The following is a 19,621-nucleotide window of genomic DNA, read 5'->3' as shown; positions in this document are numbered from 1 at the left end:
AAATTAGCCTTATATAAACCGATCCACCCAATTCAGTTTTGCAGGTAACATGCCTTAAGACGCATTGACTCAAAGGTTAGGGTTTTATGGGAATGATGTTAAGAAATAATGCTAGAGGAAATGAACCCAGTGTTACTCAAAACCTATTTCATGCCAGATATTGTTAAACATTTCCAAATCTATTAATTCGTTTAATGATGACCAAACTCTCTGAGGTAAGGGTCACTATCTGCACGTCTCTGGGTGTGAAAACTAGCCTCAGGTTAAATATCTCGTCTATTTCACACAGTCGATTCATTCAATAAATATTGAGCATCCCATTTCTGAAAGTCCCTGAGTTAGGCCTGGGAATTAAATGGGCATGTTCCCTACCGTCATGGGATGCACAATATCTTTTAATTAGACACACCCTACAACAACATGAGGTAGCGTAAGTTTCTAAGAGGGAAACCTAAACTTTCAGAAGTCGTTTAGGGAAAACTTGTCTTTCCAAAGAGCTTCTAAACTGATTCCGAAGGAACACATCCTTGTACAGTTGGCCCTGAAAAAAAGGCGAGTGTGTCATGGAATTTAGCAAGGGGAACCAAGCAGCAATTGAGGCTGGAACATGACAAGAATCCTGCCGAACTTTGCAGAACAAGGTGCGGATGTTGGACCTCATCCAGGAGTCAAAGGAGCCGTTGGAGGTTGTGTTACGGGAGGAGCGCCAGCCCGGATCCCGGCTGGGACAGCTCCTGCAGGCGGTCCCGCGCCGAGCCCGCGGCCGGCCGGGTGGGTTTCCTCGGGCCCCTCCCCTAGGCCGCCTTTCTCCACCCCAGAGACCGCCCCCCGCTCCCCCGCGTCGCTGTCCGAGGGGGCGGGAAGTGTGCGAGCTCGGCGGGGGCGAGACAAACACGCTCACGAAATCTTAGAAAGAAAACATCCCCCTTGGCAGAGAGAGCGCGGGAAGTGGAGCGCGCGAGTTCCGGGTTTCCCGCCCGCCCCGCCGGCCGCAGCCCGGGTGAGCCCCCCACCCCTGCTCGGCAGCTGCCTGCCGGGCCACGCCGTCTGTCCGTCGGTCTGTCCGCCTCCCCCCACCACCCCGTCCCCGTCCCGGTCCTTCGCTGGGCGCCGCGCGGGCTCTGCGGCCGGAGAGAGGCCGGGGCCCGCCTGCCGCCGAGCTCCGCGTCCCGGCCGCCGCCACTTGTGGAGCTCGTCCCTTGGCTCAGTAACTTTAAACCAGCCCCAGCGAGGCCTATTTTGATTCAGAAACCGGCGACCAGAGTGTCTGGGGAAGGCTCCGATGGAGGGGCAGCCCGCCACTTGGAGAGTTTGCAGCAATTGACGAGGAAGGGACGTCTTGTCCTGCTAGCCTTGCTTTGAGATTTCAAAGTTCGGCTGCAACTTCCAGGGAGGGCCTGATTGGTTGCTGGGGGGGCTTTTAGAGCTGTACCTGAACCCTCTAGCTCGCTCTGCCTCTAAGCTGTGATCCTGGGGCCACCGCGTGTAAGCCCGGCCCCACCTGTGACCTGGCCACCCTCCTACAGCAACTGCTCCAAGAACTTCTAGGGACACTCGCGGTGGGGAGCAGCAAGGAGATGAATGTAGCAGCCAAGTACCGCCAGGCCTCCCTGTATGTGGGGGACCTCCATGCAGATGTCACCGAGGACCTGCTGTTCAAGAAATTCAGCACTGTGGGGCCCGTGCTGTCCATCCGCATCTGCAGGGACCTGGTCACCCGCCGCTCTCTGGGCTATGCCTATGTGAACTTCCTGCAGCTGGCTGATGCCCAGAAGGCCCTGGACACAATGAACTTTGACACGATCAAAGGCAAATCCATCCGCCTCATGTGGTCTCAACGTGACGCCTACTTAAGGAAATCTGGGATTGGGAACGTGTTCATCAAGAATCTGGACAAATCCATTGATAACAAAACCCTTTATGAACATTTTTCGGCCTTTGGGAAGATCCTGTCCTCCAAGGTGATGAGCGATGACCAAGGCTCCAGGGGCTATGCGTTTGTGCACTTTCAGAACCAGATGGCCGCAGACAGGGCCATCGAGGAGATGAACGGGGCGCTGCTTAAGGACTGCAGGCTGTTTGTTGGCAGATTCAAAAACCGCCAAGATCGGGAAGCCGAGCTCCAAAACAAAGCCAATGAATTCACCAATATTTACATCAAAAACTTTGGAGATGACATGGATGATAAGAGACTGGAGGAAGTTTTCAGTAAATATGGCAAAACTGTGAGTGTTAAGGTGATGACAGACTCCACTGGGAAATCCAAAGGCTTTGGCTTTGTGAGTTTTTATAGCCACGAGGCTGCCCAAAAGGCCGTGGAAGAAATGAATGGAAAGGATATAAACGGACAGCTGCTCTTTGTAGGCCGGGCACAAAAGAAAGCAGAGCGACAGGCTGAATTAAAGCAAATGTTTGAGCAGCAGAAACAGGAAAGATTTCGGCGGTGCCAGGGGGTGAAGCTCTACATTAAGAACCTCGATGACACCATTGATGATGAAAAACTACGGAGGGAGTTTTCTTCCTTTGGATCAATTAGCAGAGTCAAGGTGATGAAGGAAGAAGGGCGAAGCAAAGGCTTTGGCTTGATCTGCTTCTCTTCTTCTGAACAGGCCACCAGAGCAATGACTGAGATGAATGGCCGCATCTTGGGCTCCAAGCCACTCAACATCGCCCTGGCGCAGAGGCCCTAGGGGAAAACTTCCTGCGCCAGACCGTGTTTGCAGCAGGTGGGGGCATGTTAGTGATCTCTGCCTGAACTGTCCTCAGTGAATTTCAAACCCCCGCTGACGGCTGCCTAGTTCAGGAAACTTTGTGATAAAAGGTTTTGTACACAAAGCTGTTTTTTTTCTTTTTTGGAAAAATAAGTGAATCTTAGAAGTTTGATTCATTTTACAGAGGCACACCTTCTAATTGCAATATTGCATATTTTTGTGATTTAGATGTAGTATTCATAGCAATAAGCATAATTAGATATATTTATATTACATTTTGAACCAACTGAAGTGAGGTAATTATTTGAGTTTATTGCATATTTTCTTTCTTATCTTAATAGTATTGCCAGATTTAATTTCTTTTATGAAAATCTGCTCAAAATAGTTCTCATTCCTAAGGATTGCAAAGTAATTTATTTTTATGAACAGAAATTTTCTAATTTCGCATCTAAGTTTTTTTAAAAGAAACCAAAAGTTTAAGAATTGCTAGTACAAATTCAATATCTAATTTCATTTCGAGTTAATGTTTAAAGTACTGGGAAATAGTTGAATTTCTTTTAAATTTATATCCTGACATGGTTGTTTTTCTGATGGCTGAAATTAATCATGGAGATTTTTCGTGTTGCCTACAGACCTGCTTTATGGGCTATTTTGCTATACTTTCCATTGGTTGACTATAATTCAGGTGCTTACTGGTTATCAAAAATGTGACTTGAATAATAAAACCTTAACTTTTACATTCCTTAAGTTATAAACCTGTGTCATTCAGGAGACAAAAAGTTGCCCTGGTCTTAATTCTCTTCATAACTATACAGCTTAATTTTATGCCTTAAGTTTTTACCAGATACCAATATTATAAAAGTCATATATGTAGAACATAGAAATTCTGTTTAACTGTGTTTTTTAATCTCTGTTTTATATTGTTCCATGTAGTGATTTTGTCTCAGGGTTCAGGAAAGTAAAAGTTTCATTATTTTTGAGAACTTATATCTCCTTTTATTAGACTGTGAGAACTATGTAACCCATTAAGTTTCACTTTTAGCCTAGGTTGATCAGAAGCTCACTGATTGATTTTCTGATAAATTGTCATATAGCATGATTTTTATTTTAGTCCCATTCCAAGATCTGTCCTCCTCTTCTGCCTTTCAGCTGTGTTACTCGGCTCCTTTTTATGCTTTTTAAAAAGAGTTTTATTATATTGACTTTTACTATGTGCTGTTTGAAGTCTACTTTGGAAATAGAGGCGAATTATTTATTTACACTTAAATAATAACTTCTAAAATTCTGATTCACTCATACCAAAGATGTCTGGAAAATAGTTTTGTTGTTGTTGTTGCTATTTTATTTTTTACTCTGCTTGTTTCTTGTAACCATATATTCACATCTTCTGTCTCATGTTTTACCAGTTCAAAAGAAGTATTAAAATATTTTTCTTTGGCAGTAGTTTAGCTATGAAAGAATGAGGAAATCTGTATTTATTTTTGTATAAACTATATGTTTATTCATTGCACATTTTCTAAATTAAAAGTCTTTTGACAATGAAAAAAATTACGGATAATGAAAACAATTACAGCAACATATAATCCTATTATGCAGACAGATTTGTTAAAATTTGTTGCATATCCTCGCAATTTTTTTCTATACGTATATACATAATTTTTTAAAAATGGAATCATATTATAAATCTTGTTTGAAATTGTTTTCTTAATTTGACAATGTGCCAGAATCAACTTCCATGTCCACAAATAATTATTTGCATTATGGTTTTAATGACTTTTATCTTTTGTTTAGTGTTTGTACCTTAATATGACACATTTCCTCTTGATAAACATGTATGTTACTAGATTGTTTCCTCCTTCTTTTTTCCTCTGTCATAAACAACTTAGAGAGATAAACATCCTTGCAAACTCATGTTTGCTGGTATATCCAGTTATTTTCTTAAGAAAATGCATACCTCATGGGAATTAATGTTTAAAAGGACAACAATTTAAAAAGAATTTTAATAAACATTGACCAAATACTTTCCAGAAAACCTGTGCCACTTCCATTTCCATTATCAGGGTGGAGGACTGACCATTTCAGTATACTCCAAGAACAAGGGATTTTGTTTAAGTTGTTGGCCAATTTAACATAGTATGTAAAATAAAATATTTCATGGTTCCTTTATTTTACTTTTGTCTGTTTAATATGAAAGTTAAATAGTATTTCTTGTATTTATTGGCCATGTATATTTTCATATTTGTGAGGTAGTGTTTCATGATCTTAACCTGTTTTCTTTTGGGGGTGTTGTTTATTTATGTGGACTTGTTAAATTTGTTTACATACTAAGGATAAAATTTTAGACTTTTTTCCTTGATATTCTCATTTCATTTATAGTTTTGAGAATCATTCCAAAGTTAAATTTTTGAACTGAAAATGTTCAATCTTTTATTTAGATGATTTTGATGTTATGTTTTGAAACACTTTGAACACCTCAAATATATATACTCCCCCCATACACAATTCATCTGTATTGCCTTCTATTACTTTCAAAGATTCATATTCTCAATACTTTCTAAACAAAACTTTTGTGTATAGAGTATTTTATCCACAGCCTGTAGTAAATCTTTTAAAAGTGTCTTGCTTTTCAATCTTTAGTAATATGTTTTGGTAAATACTGATCTACTGTAAGAATCCATGTGAAACTCATATGCCAACTTTAATTTATTGGCTCTCTGAATCTTTGTAGTGAGAAGTATTTACCTCAAAAGCAGAGAGTTTTAAAGAAAGGGAGGGTACCAGGCCAACAGGACTGGCAAGTATAGATGTGTCAAACCTTGACATCTCTTTCTGGATAATCCAGTCTATCAAAATGTTCAAATATTTGAATAATCTTTCATTATGCTTGTAAATGGATTATCAAGATAACGTCAAGAAACTGAGTTCTCCTCTATTATGTGCACAAGGAATTAATAGGACATGATATCAGATGTCAAGATAAATTGTAGCTATAGCTTCATGACACAATAACCTCCCATTTCAGTAGAAATTGCTTGTTAATGTTTACCGTAAGAAATGACTAAGTCAGTTTATAAAAATGTATGGTTCTGTGGATTTTCTTGTTTAATTTACTTAAATTTTGCTCATTCCAAATTTTTTGTGTGTGATAATATCAGGTCATCCTACTTGGCAGTGTAGGTTCATTCTTTCAAGAAAATTTAATCGTTTATGCCTAAGTGCCTTGATAAATACAAAGAATCTTCACTTTTCTGATAAGGATTCCAGTAAAAGCCAATTTACATAGAGATGCCTTGAGCCACTGCTTCTGCTCTCGCTTTCCCTCCCCACGCATATTGCCAGGTTTGTTGCATAGATGCCTACTTGCCTGTACAGCCAATTCAATAAATATGTGCCTTTCAACATTTTATTTTTAAATTTTTAATGGAAATTTATAGTTAGTAGAAATAAACTTTTTAAAGTGGTTTAGCTTTAGCATTTTTATGTTCTTAATATTTTTATAAATCCATTGAGAAAGGATTAAATAAAGTCTAATCTTTCAATGGTGAAGACATGTCTGAAAATGGTTTTTATTTATTTAATTTTTAAGTTTTTCTAATTTTCTAAAGATCACTTTCTCTTAGGAGTAAACTGAAAACAACTTGCATTTTTAAATGAAGATACTCATATTTCGTGTTTTAAAAGACCAATTCACATATGAACTAGTGTTTTTTTTTAAGTTGGTCATAATTATGGGAACATGATTAAAAAGAACCACTAATATACATCAAATTTTCATGAGGAATAATTGACTATTTTAAAGACACTTCTGAATTTAATTGTTAAAGTAAAATTCAGCTAACTTGTTGAATATTTAGAATTAGCTTACTTGTATTATATTTGGAGAATATGCCTCATAATGTAGTTTTTAAAAAATAGACAATAAAACAGCAGATAGGGAAGAGAATTTTTTCAATCTACATTTTAAAAAGTAGAACAAATTAAATATCATCAGGATATCTTTGGCTTCAAGTAGCAGAAAATCCCAACTCACTAGAAAAAAAAATTTTACCGAGGGCTGGCCCAGTGGCACAGAGGTTAAGTTTGCACGGGGTTCAACACTTCGGATCCCAGGTGTGGACCTACTCACTGCTTGTCAAGCCATGCTGTGGCCGGCATCCCACATAAAATAGAGGAAGATGGGCATGGATGTTAGCTCAGGGTCAGGGTTCCTCAGCAAAAAGAGGAGGTTTGGCTGCAGATGTTAGCTCAGAGTTGATCTTCCTCAAAAAAAAAAAAAAAAAGAAAGAAAGAAATTTTACCTAACAAAATATTTAGAGTTGAGGTATCTTCAGGCATGATATATCAGAACCCCAGTATCCTGGGGTATCTCCTCCATGTCTAGCCTTCATCATCAGACAGGTGGCAAGATGTTTGCAAGAATTCCTGTCATCACATTGAGACACAGCAACATTCAGAAGGTCACGCCTTTCCTAGAAACCTTTTAACAACTTTGCCCCTCAGTTCTCTTCGTCCATTATTGGTAAAAAGACTCAACAATATCTGCCACTAGAATTGAGGAAGGAGTCAACTTTCAAAATCCTATGCAGAATGGGCTTATTATAGGAAGAAACAAGAGTAGAAATGGATGTAGGGTTACGCATCCACTAAACCCTGGATATTTTTTATTATTTATATCTAATTTTGAATTTCAGTACTTATTTGATGTTTTCTTCATTTTTCCAAGTTGTGCTTACAAATAGTTCTTAAAATTCCATTTTCTCCCTACAAATAGTTTTCAACATTTGAATTGAACTGGTGATTTTCCTCTACCTCAAGTTGTACAATCCTAGGGAATAAATTGTGCAGTATATTCTGTATAAAAGTGAGTTCATTTTTGTTTGGTAATGGGACATGTTTTTACATATCATATTCTTATTAGGTCTAAATTAGGCTTCTACTGAAAATTATAACTGCAAATGTCAGATTCAATTTAGTCACTTAAATGGGTTTTCACCAAAAATAATCATCAACAGATTACAAATGGTCAAAAATATTTCAAAATAAATCCACATTTAATAAGGTATTGGTTTCTTGAGTTTTAATTTAAAGTAATCTAAGCCAAATATGTTTTCATGCATGTTAATGTTTTAGAATCTTACCAGAGGGAAGAGACTCTTAATTTACTGTTTATATCACCAAGTATTGTGTTATTCTATATAAAGATTTTTAAAAGAATAGTTCTTATTGACAATGTAATGAACAAATCTTGAGAATAATCTAGAAAGTTCTATGCCTACAAAATAGCCCAATATGTAAAACTAACTTAACCACAAAGATAAATTAGTGGATACTCATTTTTTTTACTAAAGGATTTATTCTTAGGTCCTTTAGTACATTCAAATTATAAGAATTAATGATATTGGACTTACCCAAAGGTTTTCATTATATTTTTTCTGTATTACATAAATGTGGTATAACTCACACATTTAACCATGTGACATTTATTGAAAAGAGAAAATACAGATCTACTAAATTCTCAGTTACAAATACACTTGGATTTGAATTTGTTAAGGTCAGATTAATTTGCAAGTTTGTCAGAGGAAATTTTTATAGATACGTGTTGGTTTTGTCTCATGGTCGTGTCTTATCTTACAGTTCACAGAATGCTTTTAGCTATATTGTAGTTTCCCTGAATGAAACACTGGAATCCATCAAGCAAGAGAAGAAAAATGATCCTCTTAGTGGCGTTCTTTGCTATAGTAGAGAAAATGCTTAGCTTCTGAGAGATATTGGGTTTGTACAAGGGTGTTGCATCAGATTTTGTTAACCCATTTATTTTTACATCACCTTAGATATTAAAAATATCCCCAGTTTGAAGTTCTACCAAATACTAACAGCATATTTGAGTTCCAAAGGCAATGTCACTGAAATGGTAAATGTTATTATTAAGTTTTATTTTTTTGCATAGAGTGAATATTGATCATGATTCATTGTGTTGTGTGTGTGTGTTTTTCAAATAGGTATTTCCAATGGGATTTTCTTATCTCAGGAAACCATATCTGACAGTCTGTAGTGAATCACAATTTTGATTTACATTCCATTTCATCTTCATACATGTGCCAGTGGCATACCAACGCACCACAGTTTTGACATATTGCCAATCCTAGTTCCTTGAAGTTAAAGTAAGCCTTTATAATAGTAATTCCAGCAAATTTTTGTTAATCAAAGAAGTGCCTCAATTTGAATGCAAGCCAAATCTTAGAATCATAACTAGACTATTCTGACACATCATTATTTTACTGAATTACCAAGGGAGGTGTTAGAAATGATAATCTAGTATTATTCACCACTCTACTCACTAATATTTCATACACAGTACTTATACAAGTGACATTTATGTGTATAGATTACGACTGATAAAAAGCAATTGGCACTGGGGTTATATGGTAATCGCATTTTTATTTTAATATTTATTTGGATTTTAACCAAAATTATATTGGCAAATGCAAATTTGATCATGTCCTTCTGCTTAAAATCCTCTCCTGGCCTTCCATTGCCCTTGAAGTCAGGTGGAAATCTTGAGCAGGGCCCAGGAGACCTTGCATTCTTTAGTCCCTGTGTATCTTTTAATCCTTTTCTTATGCTACTATTTCCCTTTGTCAACGTGCTGGAAATAAACCATTCTTATGTCACCTCTTTAAAGTATCAAGCTAATCCCCGCCTCACTCAAAGCTTTAACATTTTATCAGATAGTATGCTATGTGTTGCAAGGGGTAAAAGAAACCTTCCAACTGGTTTATGGAAAAAAAAAATAATGGGCGATTTCTTGCCAGATCAAAAAAGTAAAAGATCTTATTTTCAAAATGGAAGTATTTTTCTCTTCTGTTCTTTTTTATTTTTTCCTCACAAGGATCAAGGAAGGCTCCCTAGAGGTTGTTGCGCTCCAGTACAGAGACAGCAGTACCTTTTTTGAAATTAGACCACATGGCTTAGTGTTGTAGGGAGAAAAAAAGCCAGTCTTTTGCAAAGGTCAGGGAGGCTCACCTTCAAACATTTGGAATGTTTTTAAAGAATATTTTGTTATTATTATTTTAAGTAACAGCTCAGTCCCCTCCCTACCTATGCTCTTTCATGTTTTAGGATGTAGAATGGATGTATTTCTTTGTAGGAGACCTGATCTCATTCTAGCAGGAACACTTGATGGAAACTGTGCTGCCATTGTAAGAGAGAAAGTAAAGCAGGTCCTAAGTCCTTAAAAAGATGAAGTATGGAGTAGAGAAAGAACATTCTGCAGCAAATCATTGCATCTTACCAAATCTATTACTGGGTATCTGCTTGGGGCGAACACATAGCAGCAACATAGACCTAAGAAAGTGTGGGCCAAAAAGATTGGGGAAAATCTACACTTGGGGGGAGGGTGTTTATTTAGTTAGTTTTTTATTATTTACATTTTGTATTAAAATATAAAGAGAAAATATAGGAATTTTTAGTATATAACTTGATGAATAATATCAAAATAAGTATGTTTATGTAACTACCATTCAAGTCAAGAAACAGAACATTACCTGACACCCCTTAATTATGAATATTGCAGCTATGAAAAGAATCATAGACGTCCTTTTTTTCATTGAGATATAATTCACATACCTTAAAATTAACCATTTTTAAGGGTGCAATTCAGTGGTTTTTAGTATATTCCCAAGGTTGTGTGACATCACCATTATCTAATTCCAGAACATTTTCATCGCTTCAAAAAGAAGCCCTATGCATCCATGAGCAGTCATTCCCTGTTCTCTCCTCCCGCCAGCATCTGGCAACCATAATCTAATTTACGTCTCTAAGGATTTGCCTGTTCTGGACATTTCATGTAAACGGTATCATACAGTATGTGACCTTTTGTTTTGGCTTCTTTCATGTAGCCTAAGTTTCATCAATGTTGCAGCATTTGTCAATAATTATTTTTTCTGCCTGAATAATATTTATTTATATTGATAGACTACATTCTGTTTATCCATTCATCATTTGTTTGACACTTAAAATGGGTTCTTTCCACTTCCTGGCTATTATGAATAATACTGCTGTGACTGTGTATAAATTTTTGTATGAATATATGTTTTTAATTCTTTTGAGTATATTCATAGAAAAGGTATATTCTCTTTTTCCTTTATAAATTTTACCTCTTAAAAGAATCAACTTTTGGTTTCGTTAATTTTCTCTATTCTTTTTTCAGTTCTTTTCTTCTATTTGGTTTGTTTATTTCAGCTTTAATGTTTATTATTTCCTTCCTTCTGTTTGTTTTGAGTTTAGTGTGCTCTTCTATTTCTAATTTTGTAAGATGGAAAGAAAAGTTATTCATTTGAAACCTTTTTTCTTTATTAACATAGGCATCTATAGCAATACATTTCCCTTCGGCATTGCTTTAGGTGCCATTGATAGGTTTTATTACGTTGTGTTTTCATTTTTCATTGATTGCAAAATATTTTCTAATTTCCCTTTTGATATCTTCTTTGACACATTGCTTATTTAGGAGTTTGGTTTTTTACTTCCGTATATTTGTGAACTTCCCAAATTCTTTTCGGATATTGATTTCTAATATCTTTCTGTTGTGATTGGCAAACATACTTTGTATTATTTCAATATTATTTCAATAATTCAATACTTTTTAATTTCTTGAGTCTTGCTTTATGGCTAACATATGATTTATCCTGGGGAATGCTCCATGTGCACTGGAAAAGAATATGTATTATAATGTTGTTGAATATAGTGCTCAATAGATGTCTACTAGGTCCAGTTGGTATATAGTGTTGTTCAATCACCCATTTCTTTGTTGATCTTCTGTCTAGTTGAAACATATAAAATAAGTTGACAAAGTTTCAGTAAGGATACAGAATAGCACAAGTAGACCACATTGGCATATGCAGAATCGCAAGAAAACAACTGCAGAGCTCGTGTTAGTTTCCAGTACAAGTAGAATATTTTCAACAATTGACCATATGATAAGCCATAAACCTAGTCACAATAAATTAAAGGACTAAAATCACACTGAACACATCTGCTGACTGTTGTGCAATTAAAATAGGGATCAAGAACAAAATACAACTAGAAAATCATCAGATTCAGAAATTAGGAAATATGCTCTGAAATTACAATGGAAATTAGAAAATATGATCAATTGAATGATAAACAGTACGCAATCTATCCGAACTTGTGAGAGGTAATATGCTTTGTGATTCATTTACAGTCTTAAAAATGTATATATTAGAAAAGTATAAAAGACTGAAAAGAAGGAGCTAAATATCCATATCTAGAAATTGGAGAAAGAGGAGAAATAAGAAGGAAATAGAAGAAGATAAAGAAAAGAAATTAAATAAATAGAAAAAAATACAATAAAAGGGATCAACAAAACCAAAGTTGATTTTTTAAAACTAATGAATTTAATAAACTACCTAATAAGACTGATTTTTTAAAAGGATAGGAAGCACAAATAATCAATATTGGAAATGAAAAAGATTTCATTACATATTCTGCAGACATTACACCTTCATAAGTGGATATTATAAACAAATTTATGGTAATAAATTTGAAATTTAGATGAAATTTTGAAACTTTGATTAAAGTAACTTCCAGAAACTGAGATAAGAATTTGGAAATACAGTCATGCATTGCTTAATGATGGGGACATGTTCTGAGAAATGCATCATTAGGCAATTTCATCATTGTGTGACTATCATAGAGTGTACTTACACAAAGGTAGATGGTATACCCTCATAGATATCCAGGCTATCTCATACTAATCTTCTGGGTCCACTGTCATTTATGCGGTCCATCATTGACTGAAATGTTGTTCTGTGGTGTATGACTATATTAAAAGTTTCATGCATATCAAGGCAAGTAATCAATATAATTAAGTCTTTCTCAAAGAGAACGTCCAAGCACCAGATGGCTAGTGAATGTTATCAAAAATTTAAATAATAATTAATTCCAACTGTAAATAAATCTCTCCTGAAAAGGCAAAAATGGGTCCATATCTTAGCTCATTTTATGAAAACAACACAACTTTGATGCCAAAACCTGACCGGGCTAAGAACTACCAGTCAATCTCACTCATCAACATAAGTACAAAAATGATAAACAAAATTTTAGCTGATCAAATCCAGCAAGAATAAAAAAATATAAAAATCATCATTAGAGCTTCTTCCAGAAGGGGAAGCTTATTTAACATTCAAAATCAATTTTCCTACATTAACAGATAAAAGGAACTTCAATTGTCATTTCAATAAATGCAGAAAAAAGCATTTGAAATAATTCAGGATTCATTCATGTAAAAAAGTTCACAACAAACTAAGAATAGATGGAGAAATTCCAAAATCCGACAGAATATTTTTAAAAAATTTCTTAGATGCTCAGGCCAGGAGCTAGTGCTTTATTAGGAAAGTGTTCCAAGGAGATATCAGTAGAGAAATGAAGAAGCAGTTTGAGGAAGCAAAAATTTAAGGAAAGTTACCATTTTGGTTGTAGTCCCAGACTCACTCTGGGAGTTCTGGAGTGAAATTACACCTACCTAGGGGCAGAAGAGCTGGACTTTGGTACTTCTCTCACTCCCATCAGGCATTGGCTGCGTGGTTGCTCCACTGCCTGATAGCAGTCCTCTGCCATGCCCAGGTACCAGAAATTAGCTGCAAAGCGTGCAGGAAGTGAGGGGTGGGTACAAAACTCTCTTAAAAACATTTGAGAGGTTCCTGAACCTCAGAAGTTTCCAGTCAATCATAACAAGTAAAAAGCTGAACACGGTGAAAAATCAACAACTCATATCCATCAGAGAAGTCAGGGCAAATTACTTCCCTGAAAATTAGAAAGACAAACAGGCAGATACAAAGAATCACAACATACTGGAGCAGAAACCCATAAGCAGAAACTTGTGCAGGAACCAGTACCCTGGTAGGAAAACCTGAACAATAACTGACAAATTACTGAAGGCACAGTTTGGACAGGCCTGGCAGATAAAAACCCCAAGGGGACCCAGTCACTAAGGGAACCCCGTCACTAAGGGAACCCCACATTTTTGTGAGTTTTACTTTCAAGAGCTTTGCATGTTCTCACAGTGAAAATAAGAGGAAAATCCCATCATGTTTCTGGCAGGGGGAGGGGAAAACTAACTTTGAAATGTGCCAGAGCATTCTATTCTGCTTAACAAGCCTGACCTCAAGAAAAAACTATTTTATCTAACTTATTAGTGTATTATTAAAGCCTAATTGACCTGGGAGAAGGGAAATACCCAATTCCAGCCCCTTCTAGCCATTCTGTACCACCTATGGGGGTGAAAAATGAAAAACAACTGAGAAGCATTTGTGAAGTTCACAACTCCAGGGCACAGGCTTACTAAAAGACTGAGATCTAATCATAGGACTATAGAACCCTTCAACTCCCACACCTTACCACTACATTACTAAAGGCCTATTTACTGTAATTTATTTTACCTAGTAAATCATATCTACCTTTCAACAAAAGTAAGATATACTAAAAAGCAAAATACACAGTTTTCAGAGAGAGAACAAGCATCAGAACTAGACCCAGACAGGGCAGGAATGTTGGAAGTATCAAACTTGATTTTAAAACAACTGTGATTAATATGGTAAGGCTGTAATAGAAAAAGTAGACAACAAGCAAGAACAGATGAGTAATGCAAGAATAAATAGGTGATATAAGCAGAGAGATGGAAGGTCTAAGAATCAAAAAGAAATGCATCAAAATACTGTAACAGAAATGAAGAATGCCTTTGATGGGCTCAGTAGTAGACTGGACATAGCTGGGGAAAAAAATCTCTGAACTCGAGGATATGTCAATAGAACCTTCCCTAACTGAAAAGCAAAGTGAAAAAGACTAAAAAAAATAGAATATCCAAAAATTGTGAGCCAAGAAAAAAGATGTAATATATGTGTATTGGGAATACTAGAAGGAGGAGAAAGAGAAATGAACATAAGAAATATATAAACCAAAACTGACTGAGAAATTTCCAAAATTTATATCAGATATCAAAACACAGATCCAAGAAACTCAAAGAACATCAAGAAGGATAAATTCCAAAAGTGACACATGGGCACATTATATTCAAACTGCAGAAAATCAAAGATAAAGAAAAAAATCTTGGAAGAAGCCAGAGGAAAAATCACCTTACCTATAGATGAGCAAAGATAAGAGTTACACTTCATTTCTCCTCAGAAACCATGCAAACAAGAAGAGAGTGGAGCAAAATATTTAAACAAATATTAATAACAAACTATCAGAAAGAGAAATGAAGGAAACAATCCCATTTACAATTGCATTAAAAAATTAAATACATAGGAATAAATTTAACCAAGGAGGTGAAAGATCTGTACACTGAAAACTATAAGACATTAAGGGAAATTGAAGAAGACACAAATAAATGGAAAGATATTCTGTGTTCATGGATTGGGAAAATTAACATTGTTCAAATGTCTACACTACCCAAAGCAACCTATAGATTCAATGCAATCCCTACCAAAATTCCAATGGCATTTTTTGCAGAAATAGAACAAACAATCCTAAAATTTGTATGGAATCACAAAGGATCCCATATAACCAAAGAAATCTTGAGAAAGAAGAACAAAGCTGGATACATCATGTTCCTTAATTTTAAACTATATTACCAAGCTGTAGTTTTCAAAACAGTATAGTACTGGTGTAAAAACAGACACATAGTTCAATGGAATGGAATAGAGAACCCAGAAACAAACCTATATATATATGGTCAATTAATTTAAGAGAAAGGAGCGAAGAATATACAATGGGGAAAGACAGTCTCTTCAATAAATGGTGTTGGGAAAATTGAGCAGCCATATGCAAAAGAACGAAACTGGACCATTATCTTACACCACACACAAAAGTTAACTCAAAATGGAATAAAGACTTGAATGTAAGACCTGAAACCATAAAACACCTAGAAGAAAACACAGGGGGTAAGCTTCTTGACATCAGTCTTGGTGATGATTTGTTGGATCTGATACCAAAGGCAAAGACAAAGAAAGCAAAAATAAACAAATGGGACTACATAAAACTAAAATAATTCTGCACAGCAATGAAAACCATCAACAAAATAGAAAGACAACGTACTGAATGAGAAAGGATATTTGCAAATCATATTTCTGGTAAGGCATTAATATCCAAAAATATATAAAGAACACATACAACTCAACAGCAAAAACCAAAGGATCCAATTAAAAAATGGGCAGAAGATCTGAATAGACATTTTTGCAAAGAAGACATACAGATGGCTGACAAGTACATGAAAAGATGCTGAACATCACTATCATGAAGGAAATGCAAATCAAAACCACAGAGATTTCACATTATACTTATTAGAATGGCTATCATCAAAAAGACAAGAAATAACAAGTGTTGGTGTGGATTGGAGAAAAAGGAACCCTTGCACACCTTTGGTGGAATGTAGATTGCTGCAGCCACTATAGAAAACAGTATGGAATTATCTCAAAAAATTAAAAATAGAACTACCATATGATCCAATATTTCAAATTCTGAGTATTTATCTAAAGAAAATGAAAACACTAACTTGAAAAGATATATGCACCTATGTTTATTGCAGCATTGTTTACAATAGCCAAGAAAAGGAAACAACCTAAGTGTCCATCAATGGATGAATGGATTAAGAAAATGTGCTAAATATACAATGGATTATTATTCAGCTGTAAAAAAAGAATGAAATTTTGCCAGTTGTGACAACATGGATGGACCTTGAAGGAATTATGCTTAATGAACTAAGTCAGACAGAGAAAGACCAATACTATATGACGTAACTTATCTGTGAAATCTAAAAAAACAAGCTCATAGACACAGAGAACAGATTGGCAGTTGCCAGAGGCAGGAGGTGGGCAAAATGGACAAAGGGGTCCAAAGGCATTAACTTCCAGTTATAAAATAAATGTTATGGGGATCTAATGTATAACATGGTGACTACAGTTAATAATACTGTATTGCATACCTGAAAGTTGCTAAGAGACTAAATCTTAAACATTCTCACCAAAAGAAAAAAAGTTTTGTAACAATGTATGTGATGGATGTTAACTTTACTTATTGTAGTGATCATATTGTAATACATACAAAACTGAATCATTATGTTGTACACGTGAAACTAATATAGTGTTATATGTCAATTATATCTCAATAAAAAGAAAATGAAGGATGGATGTAAACCATTCTAATGTGGGCAATAAAATTTATATGCCCAGTAATACACAAGAGAATATTTATTGTAGCATTGTTTAGAATAGCTAAAAGCTGGGAAGAACTTACAATCAGCCAACAGTAGAATGGATACATCATGGTACACCATAAAGTGCAGTACTACACAGCAACGATATTAAGCCAGAGGCATAAGCAACAACATGGATAAATCTCAAACATGATGTTGAGTAAAACAAGCAAGTTTCCAAAGAAATGTTTCCATTTTTTAAAAGTTCAAAAATTGATAAAACTATTGCTTACAGATTATATACAGGTGGTAAAATATAAAGAAAAGCAAGGAAATGATTATCACGAAGTCAGAAAACTCAAGGGAGAAGTATGTTGTTGAGGTGGGCAGAGGACATTGCTTCTGGAAGTTTGGAAATCTATATTTTAACCTGGGTGTTAAACTGTGCATATATGTATACAATTTTTTAAAAATCTGGTTTGTAAAAGCATAAAGTGTTGAGAGGAAAACTACCAATCTAGAATTATGTGCCCTGCAAAATTTTCCTACCAAAGTCTTCACTACCAAAACTTGAAGGAATTTATTGCCGGTATAGCTGCCTTGAAAGAAATGTGAAAAGTAGTTCTTTGGAGAGAAGAGAAATGATATCAGTCAGAAAGAAAGGTCTACATAAAGAAAAAAGAGCATCAAAGAATGAATGAAAGAAGATAAATAAAAATTTTTATTTTTCGTGTGTTTAATTGATATAACAAATAATTTGTTGAAAATAATAACAACAATGTATTTTATTATATATGCCTATATGTGTGTGTATATATTTATATATGTATATATATATATCACTTATGTTTAAATGAAATGAATGACAGCAATGATGCAAGAGAAGGGGGAGTAATTAGAAATATTTTGTTATTATAATGTACTTGCACTACCCATGAAGTAGTATAGTGTATTCTGAAAGTGGACTTGTATAGTTGTAAATGTATATTGTGAATTCTAGGCCAACCACTAAAATAAAATTTTTAAAGAAGTATAACTGATATGCTGGGAAATATATAAAACGTTCAATTAAAATCATGAAAATTAGTAAAAGAGTGGAAGACAAAAAAGGAAAAAAAGATCAACAGCTAGAAATGACAATGAATAAAGCAGATATTAATCTAAGTAAATCAATGATTATTTTAAACATCCGTTGTCTAAATACATCAACTAAAAGAGATTCCCGGAGTGAATAAAAAAACAAGACCAACTCTATGCTGTATACAGAAACTCATTTTAAATATAAAGATACATATAAATTAAATGTAAAGGCATGGAGAAAGATATAGCATGATAATAGTAATCAAAAGAAAGTGGAAGAAACTGTATTAATTTCAGGCAAAACAGACCTCATAGCAAGGAACAGTACTGGGGATGAATAGGGGCATTACATCATGATAAAAGATCAGTTCTCCAGGACGGCATAACAATCCTTGATGTGTATGCGCTTAACAACAGCATCAAAACACATGAAAAGTAATAGACACATGCAAAAAAGTAATAGAATTGCAAAGAGAAATAGAGGAATCCACTATTATAGCTGGAGACTTCAACACTCCTCTATCAGAAATGCACAGATTCAGCATGCATAACATCAGTAAGGACATAGTTAAACTCACCATCATCATCATTCAAATGGATATAATTGAAAAGCATTGACTGCTTCATCCAACAACAGCACAGTACATATTGTTCTCAAGTTCAAATGGAACATTTGCCAAGACAGACCACATGCCAGGCCATAAAACACCCCTTAACAAATTTAAAAGAATAGACATCAAACAATTTCTGCTAACACTGCAATAGAATTATTAGAAATCAGTATCAGAAAGATAGGTGGAAAATCCCAAAACATTTGGAGAATAAACAACATACCTCTAATAACACATGAGTCAAAGAAGAAATGGTCATAAATTTAAAATTTTTTAAACTAAATGAAAATGAAAATACAACATCAAAATTTGTGGGATGGAGCAAAAGCAGTGCTTAAAGGAAACATAGCATTGAATACATATATTAGAAAAGAAGAAAGATCTAAAATCAATAACCTAAGCTTCCACATTAGGACACACAAAAAGAAGAGCAAATTAAATCAAAGTAAGCAGAAGATAAAAATAAAAGAGCAGAAATCAATGAAATTGGAAATAGAGACTTAGTATAGAAAATCAACAAAACCAAAAGCTGATGCTTTGAAAAGATCAATAAAATTGATATGCCTCTGACCAGACTAAGAAAAAAAAAAGATACAAACTAATAATATCAGAAATGAAATAGGAGACATCACTAAGATCCCAAAGACATTAAAAGAATAATAAAGAAGTATTATGAACAAATCTATGCCCATACACTTCACAACCTAGATGAAATTGACCAATGCTTTGAAAGATACTATCTGCCAAAACTTACACAGGAAGCAACAGACTATCTGAATAGACATATGTATTAAACAAATTCAATTGATAATTAATAATCCTGTAAAACGGAAAGTACCAGGCCCAGATGGGTTCACTGGTGAATTCTACCAAAGATTTAAGGAAGAGATTTGACCAATTCTCTTCAATCTCTTCCAGAAGTTAGAAGCAGAGGTGCTCATTCCTAACTCATTCTGTGAGGCCAGCATTACCTAATAACAAAACCAGACAAAGATGTTATGGGAAAAGAAAAC

At 35.1% G+C, this 19,621-nt stretch overlaps 1 protein-coding gene across 1 annotated transcript; it reads left to right on the top strand.

Annotated features, from left to right (window-relative positions):
- The first annotated feature begins 857 nt into the window (after positions 1 to 857).
- PABPC4L (poly(A) binding protein cytoplasmic 4 like) lies at positions 858 to 3,576 on the top strand. Its single transcript, XM_014847022.3, has one exon. It carries the CDS (start codon positions 1,578 to 1,580, stop codon positions 2,688 to 2,690), a length of 1,113 nt encoding a protein of 370 aa, XP_014702508.1. The 5' UTR covers positions 858 to 1,577; the 3' UTR covers positions 2,691 to 3,576.
- Positions 3,577 to 19,621: the final 16,045 nt, after the last annotated feature.

Source organism: Equus asinus, chromosome 3 (assembly GCF_041296235.1).
Source record: "Equus asinus isolate D_3611 breed Donkey chromosome 3, EquAss-T2T_v2, whole genome shotgun sequence".
Classification (NCBI taxonomy): domain Eukaryota; kingdom Metazoa; phylum Chordata; class Mammalia; order Perissodactyla; family Equidae; genus Equus; species Equus asinus.
Note: the sequence above shows the minus strand (reverse complement) of the source record. Positions and strands in the feature narration are given on the sequence as shown.

Coding starts and splice junctions, on each gene's coding strand:
- PABPC4L (XM_014847022.3), top strand. CDS start 1,578: ATGAATGTAGCAGCCAAGTACCGCCAGGCCTCCCTGTATGTGGGGGAC.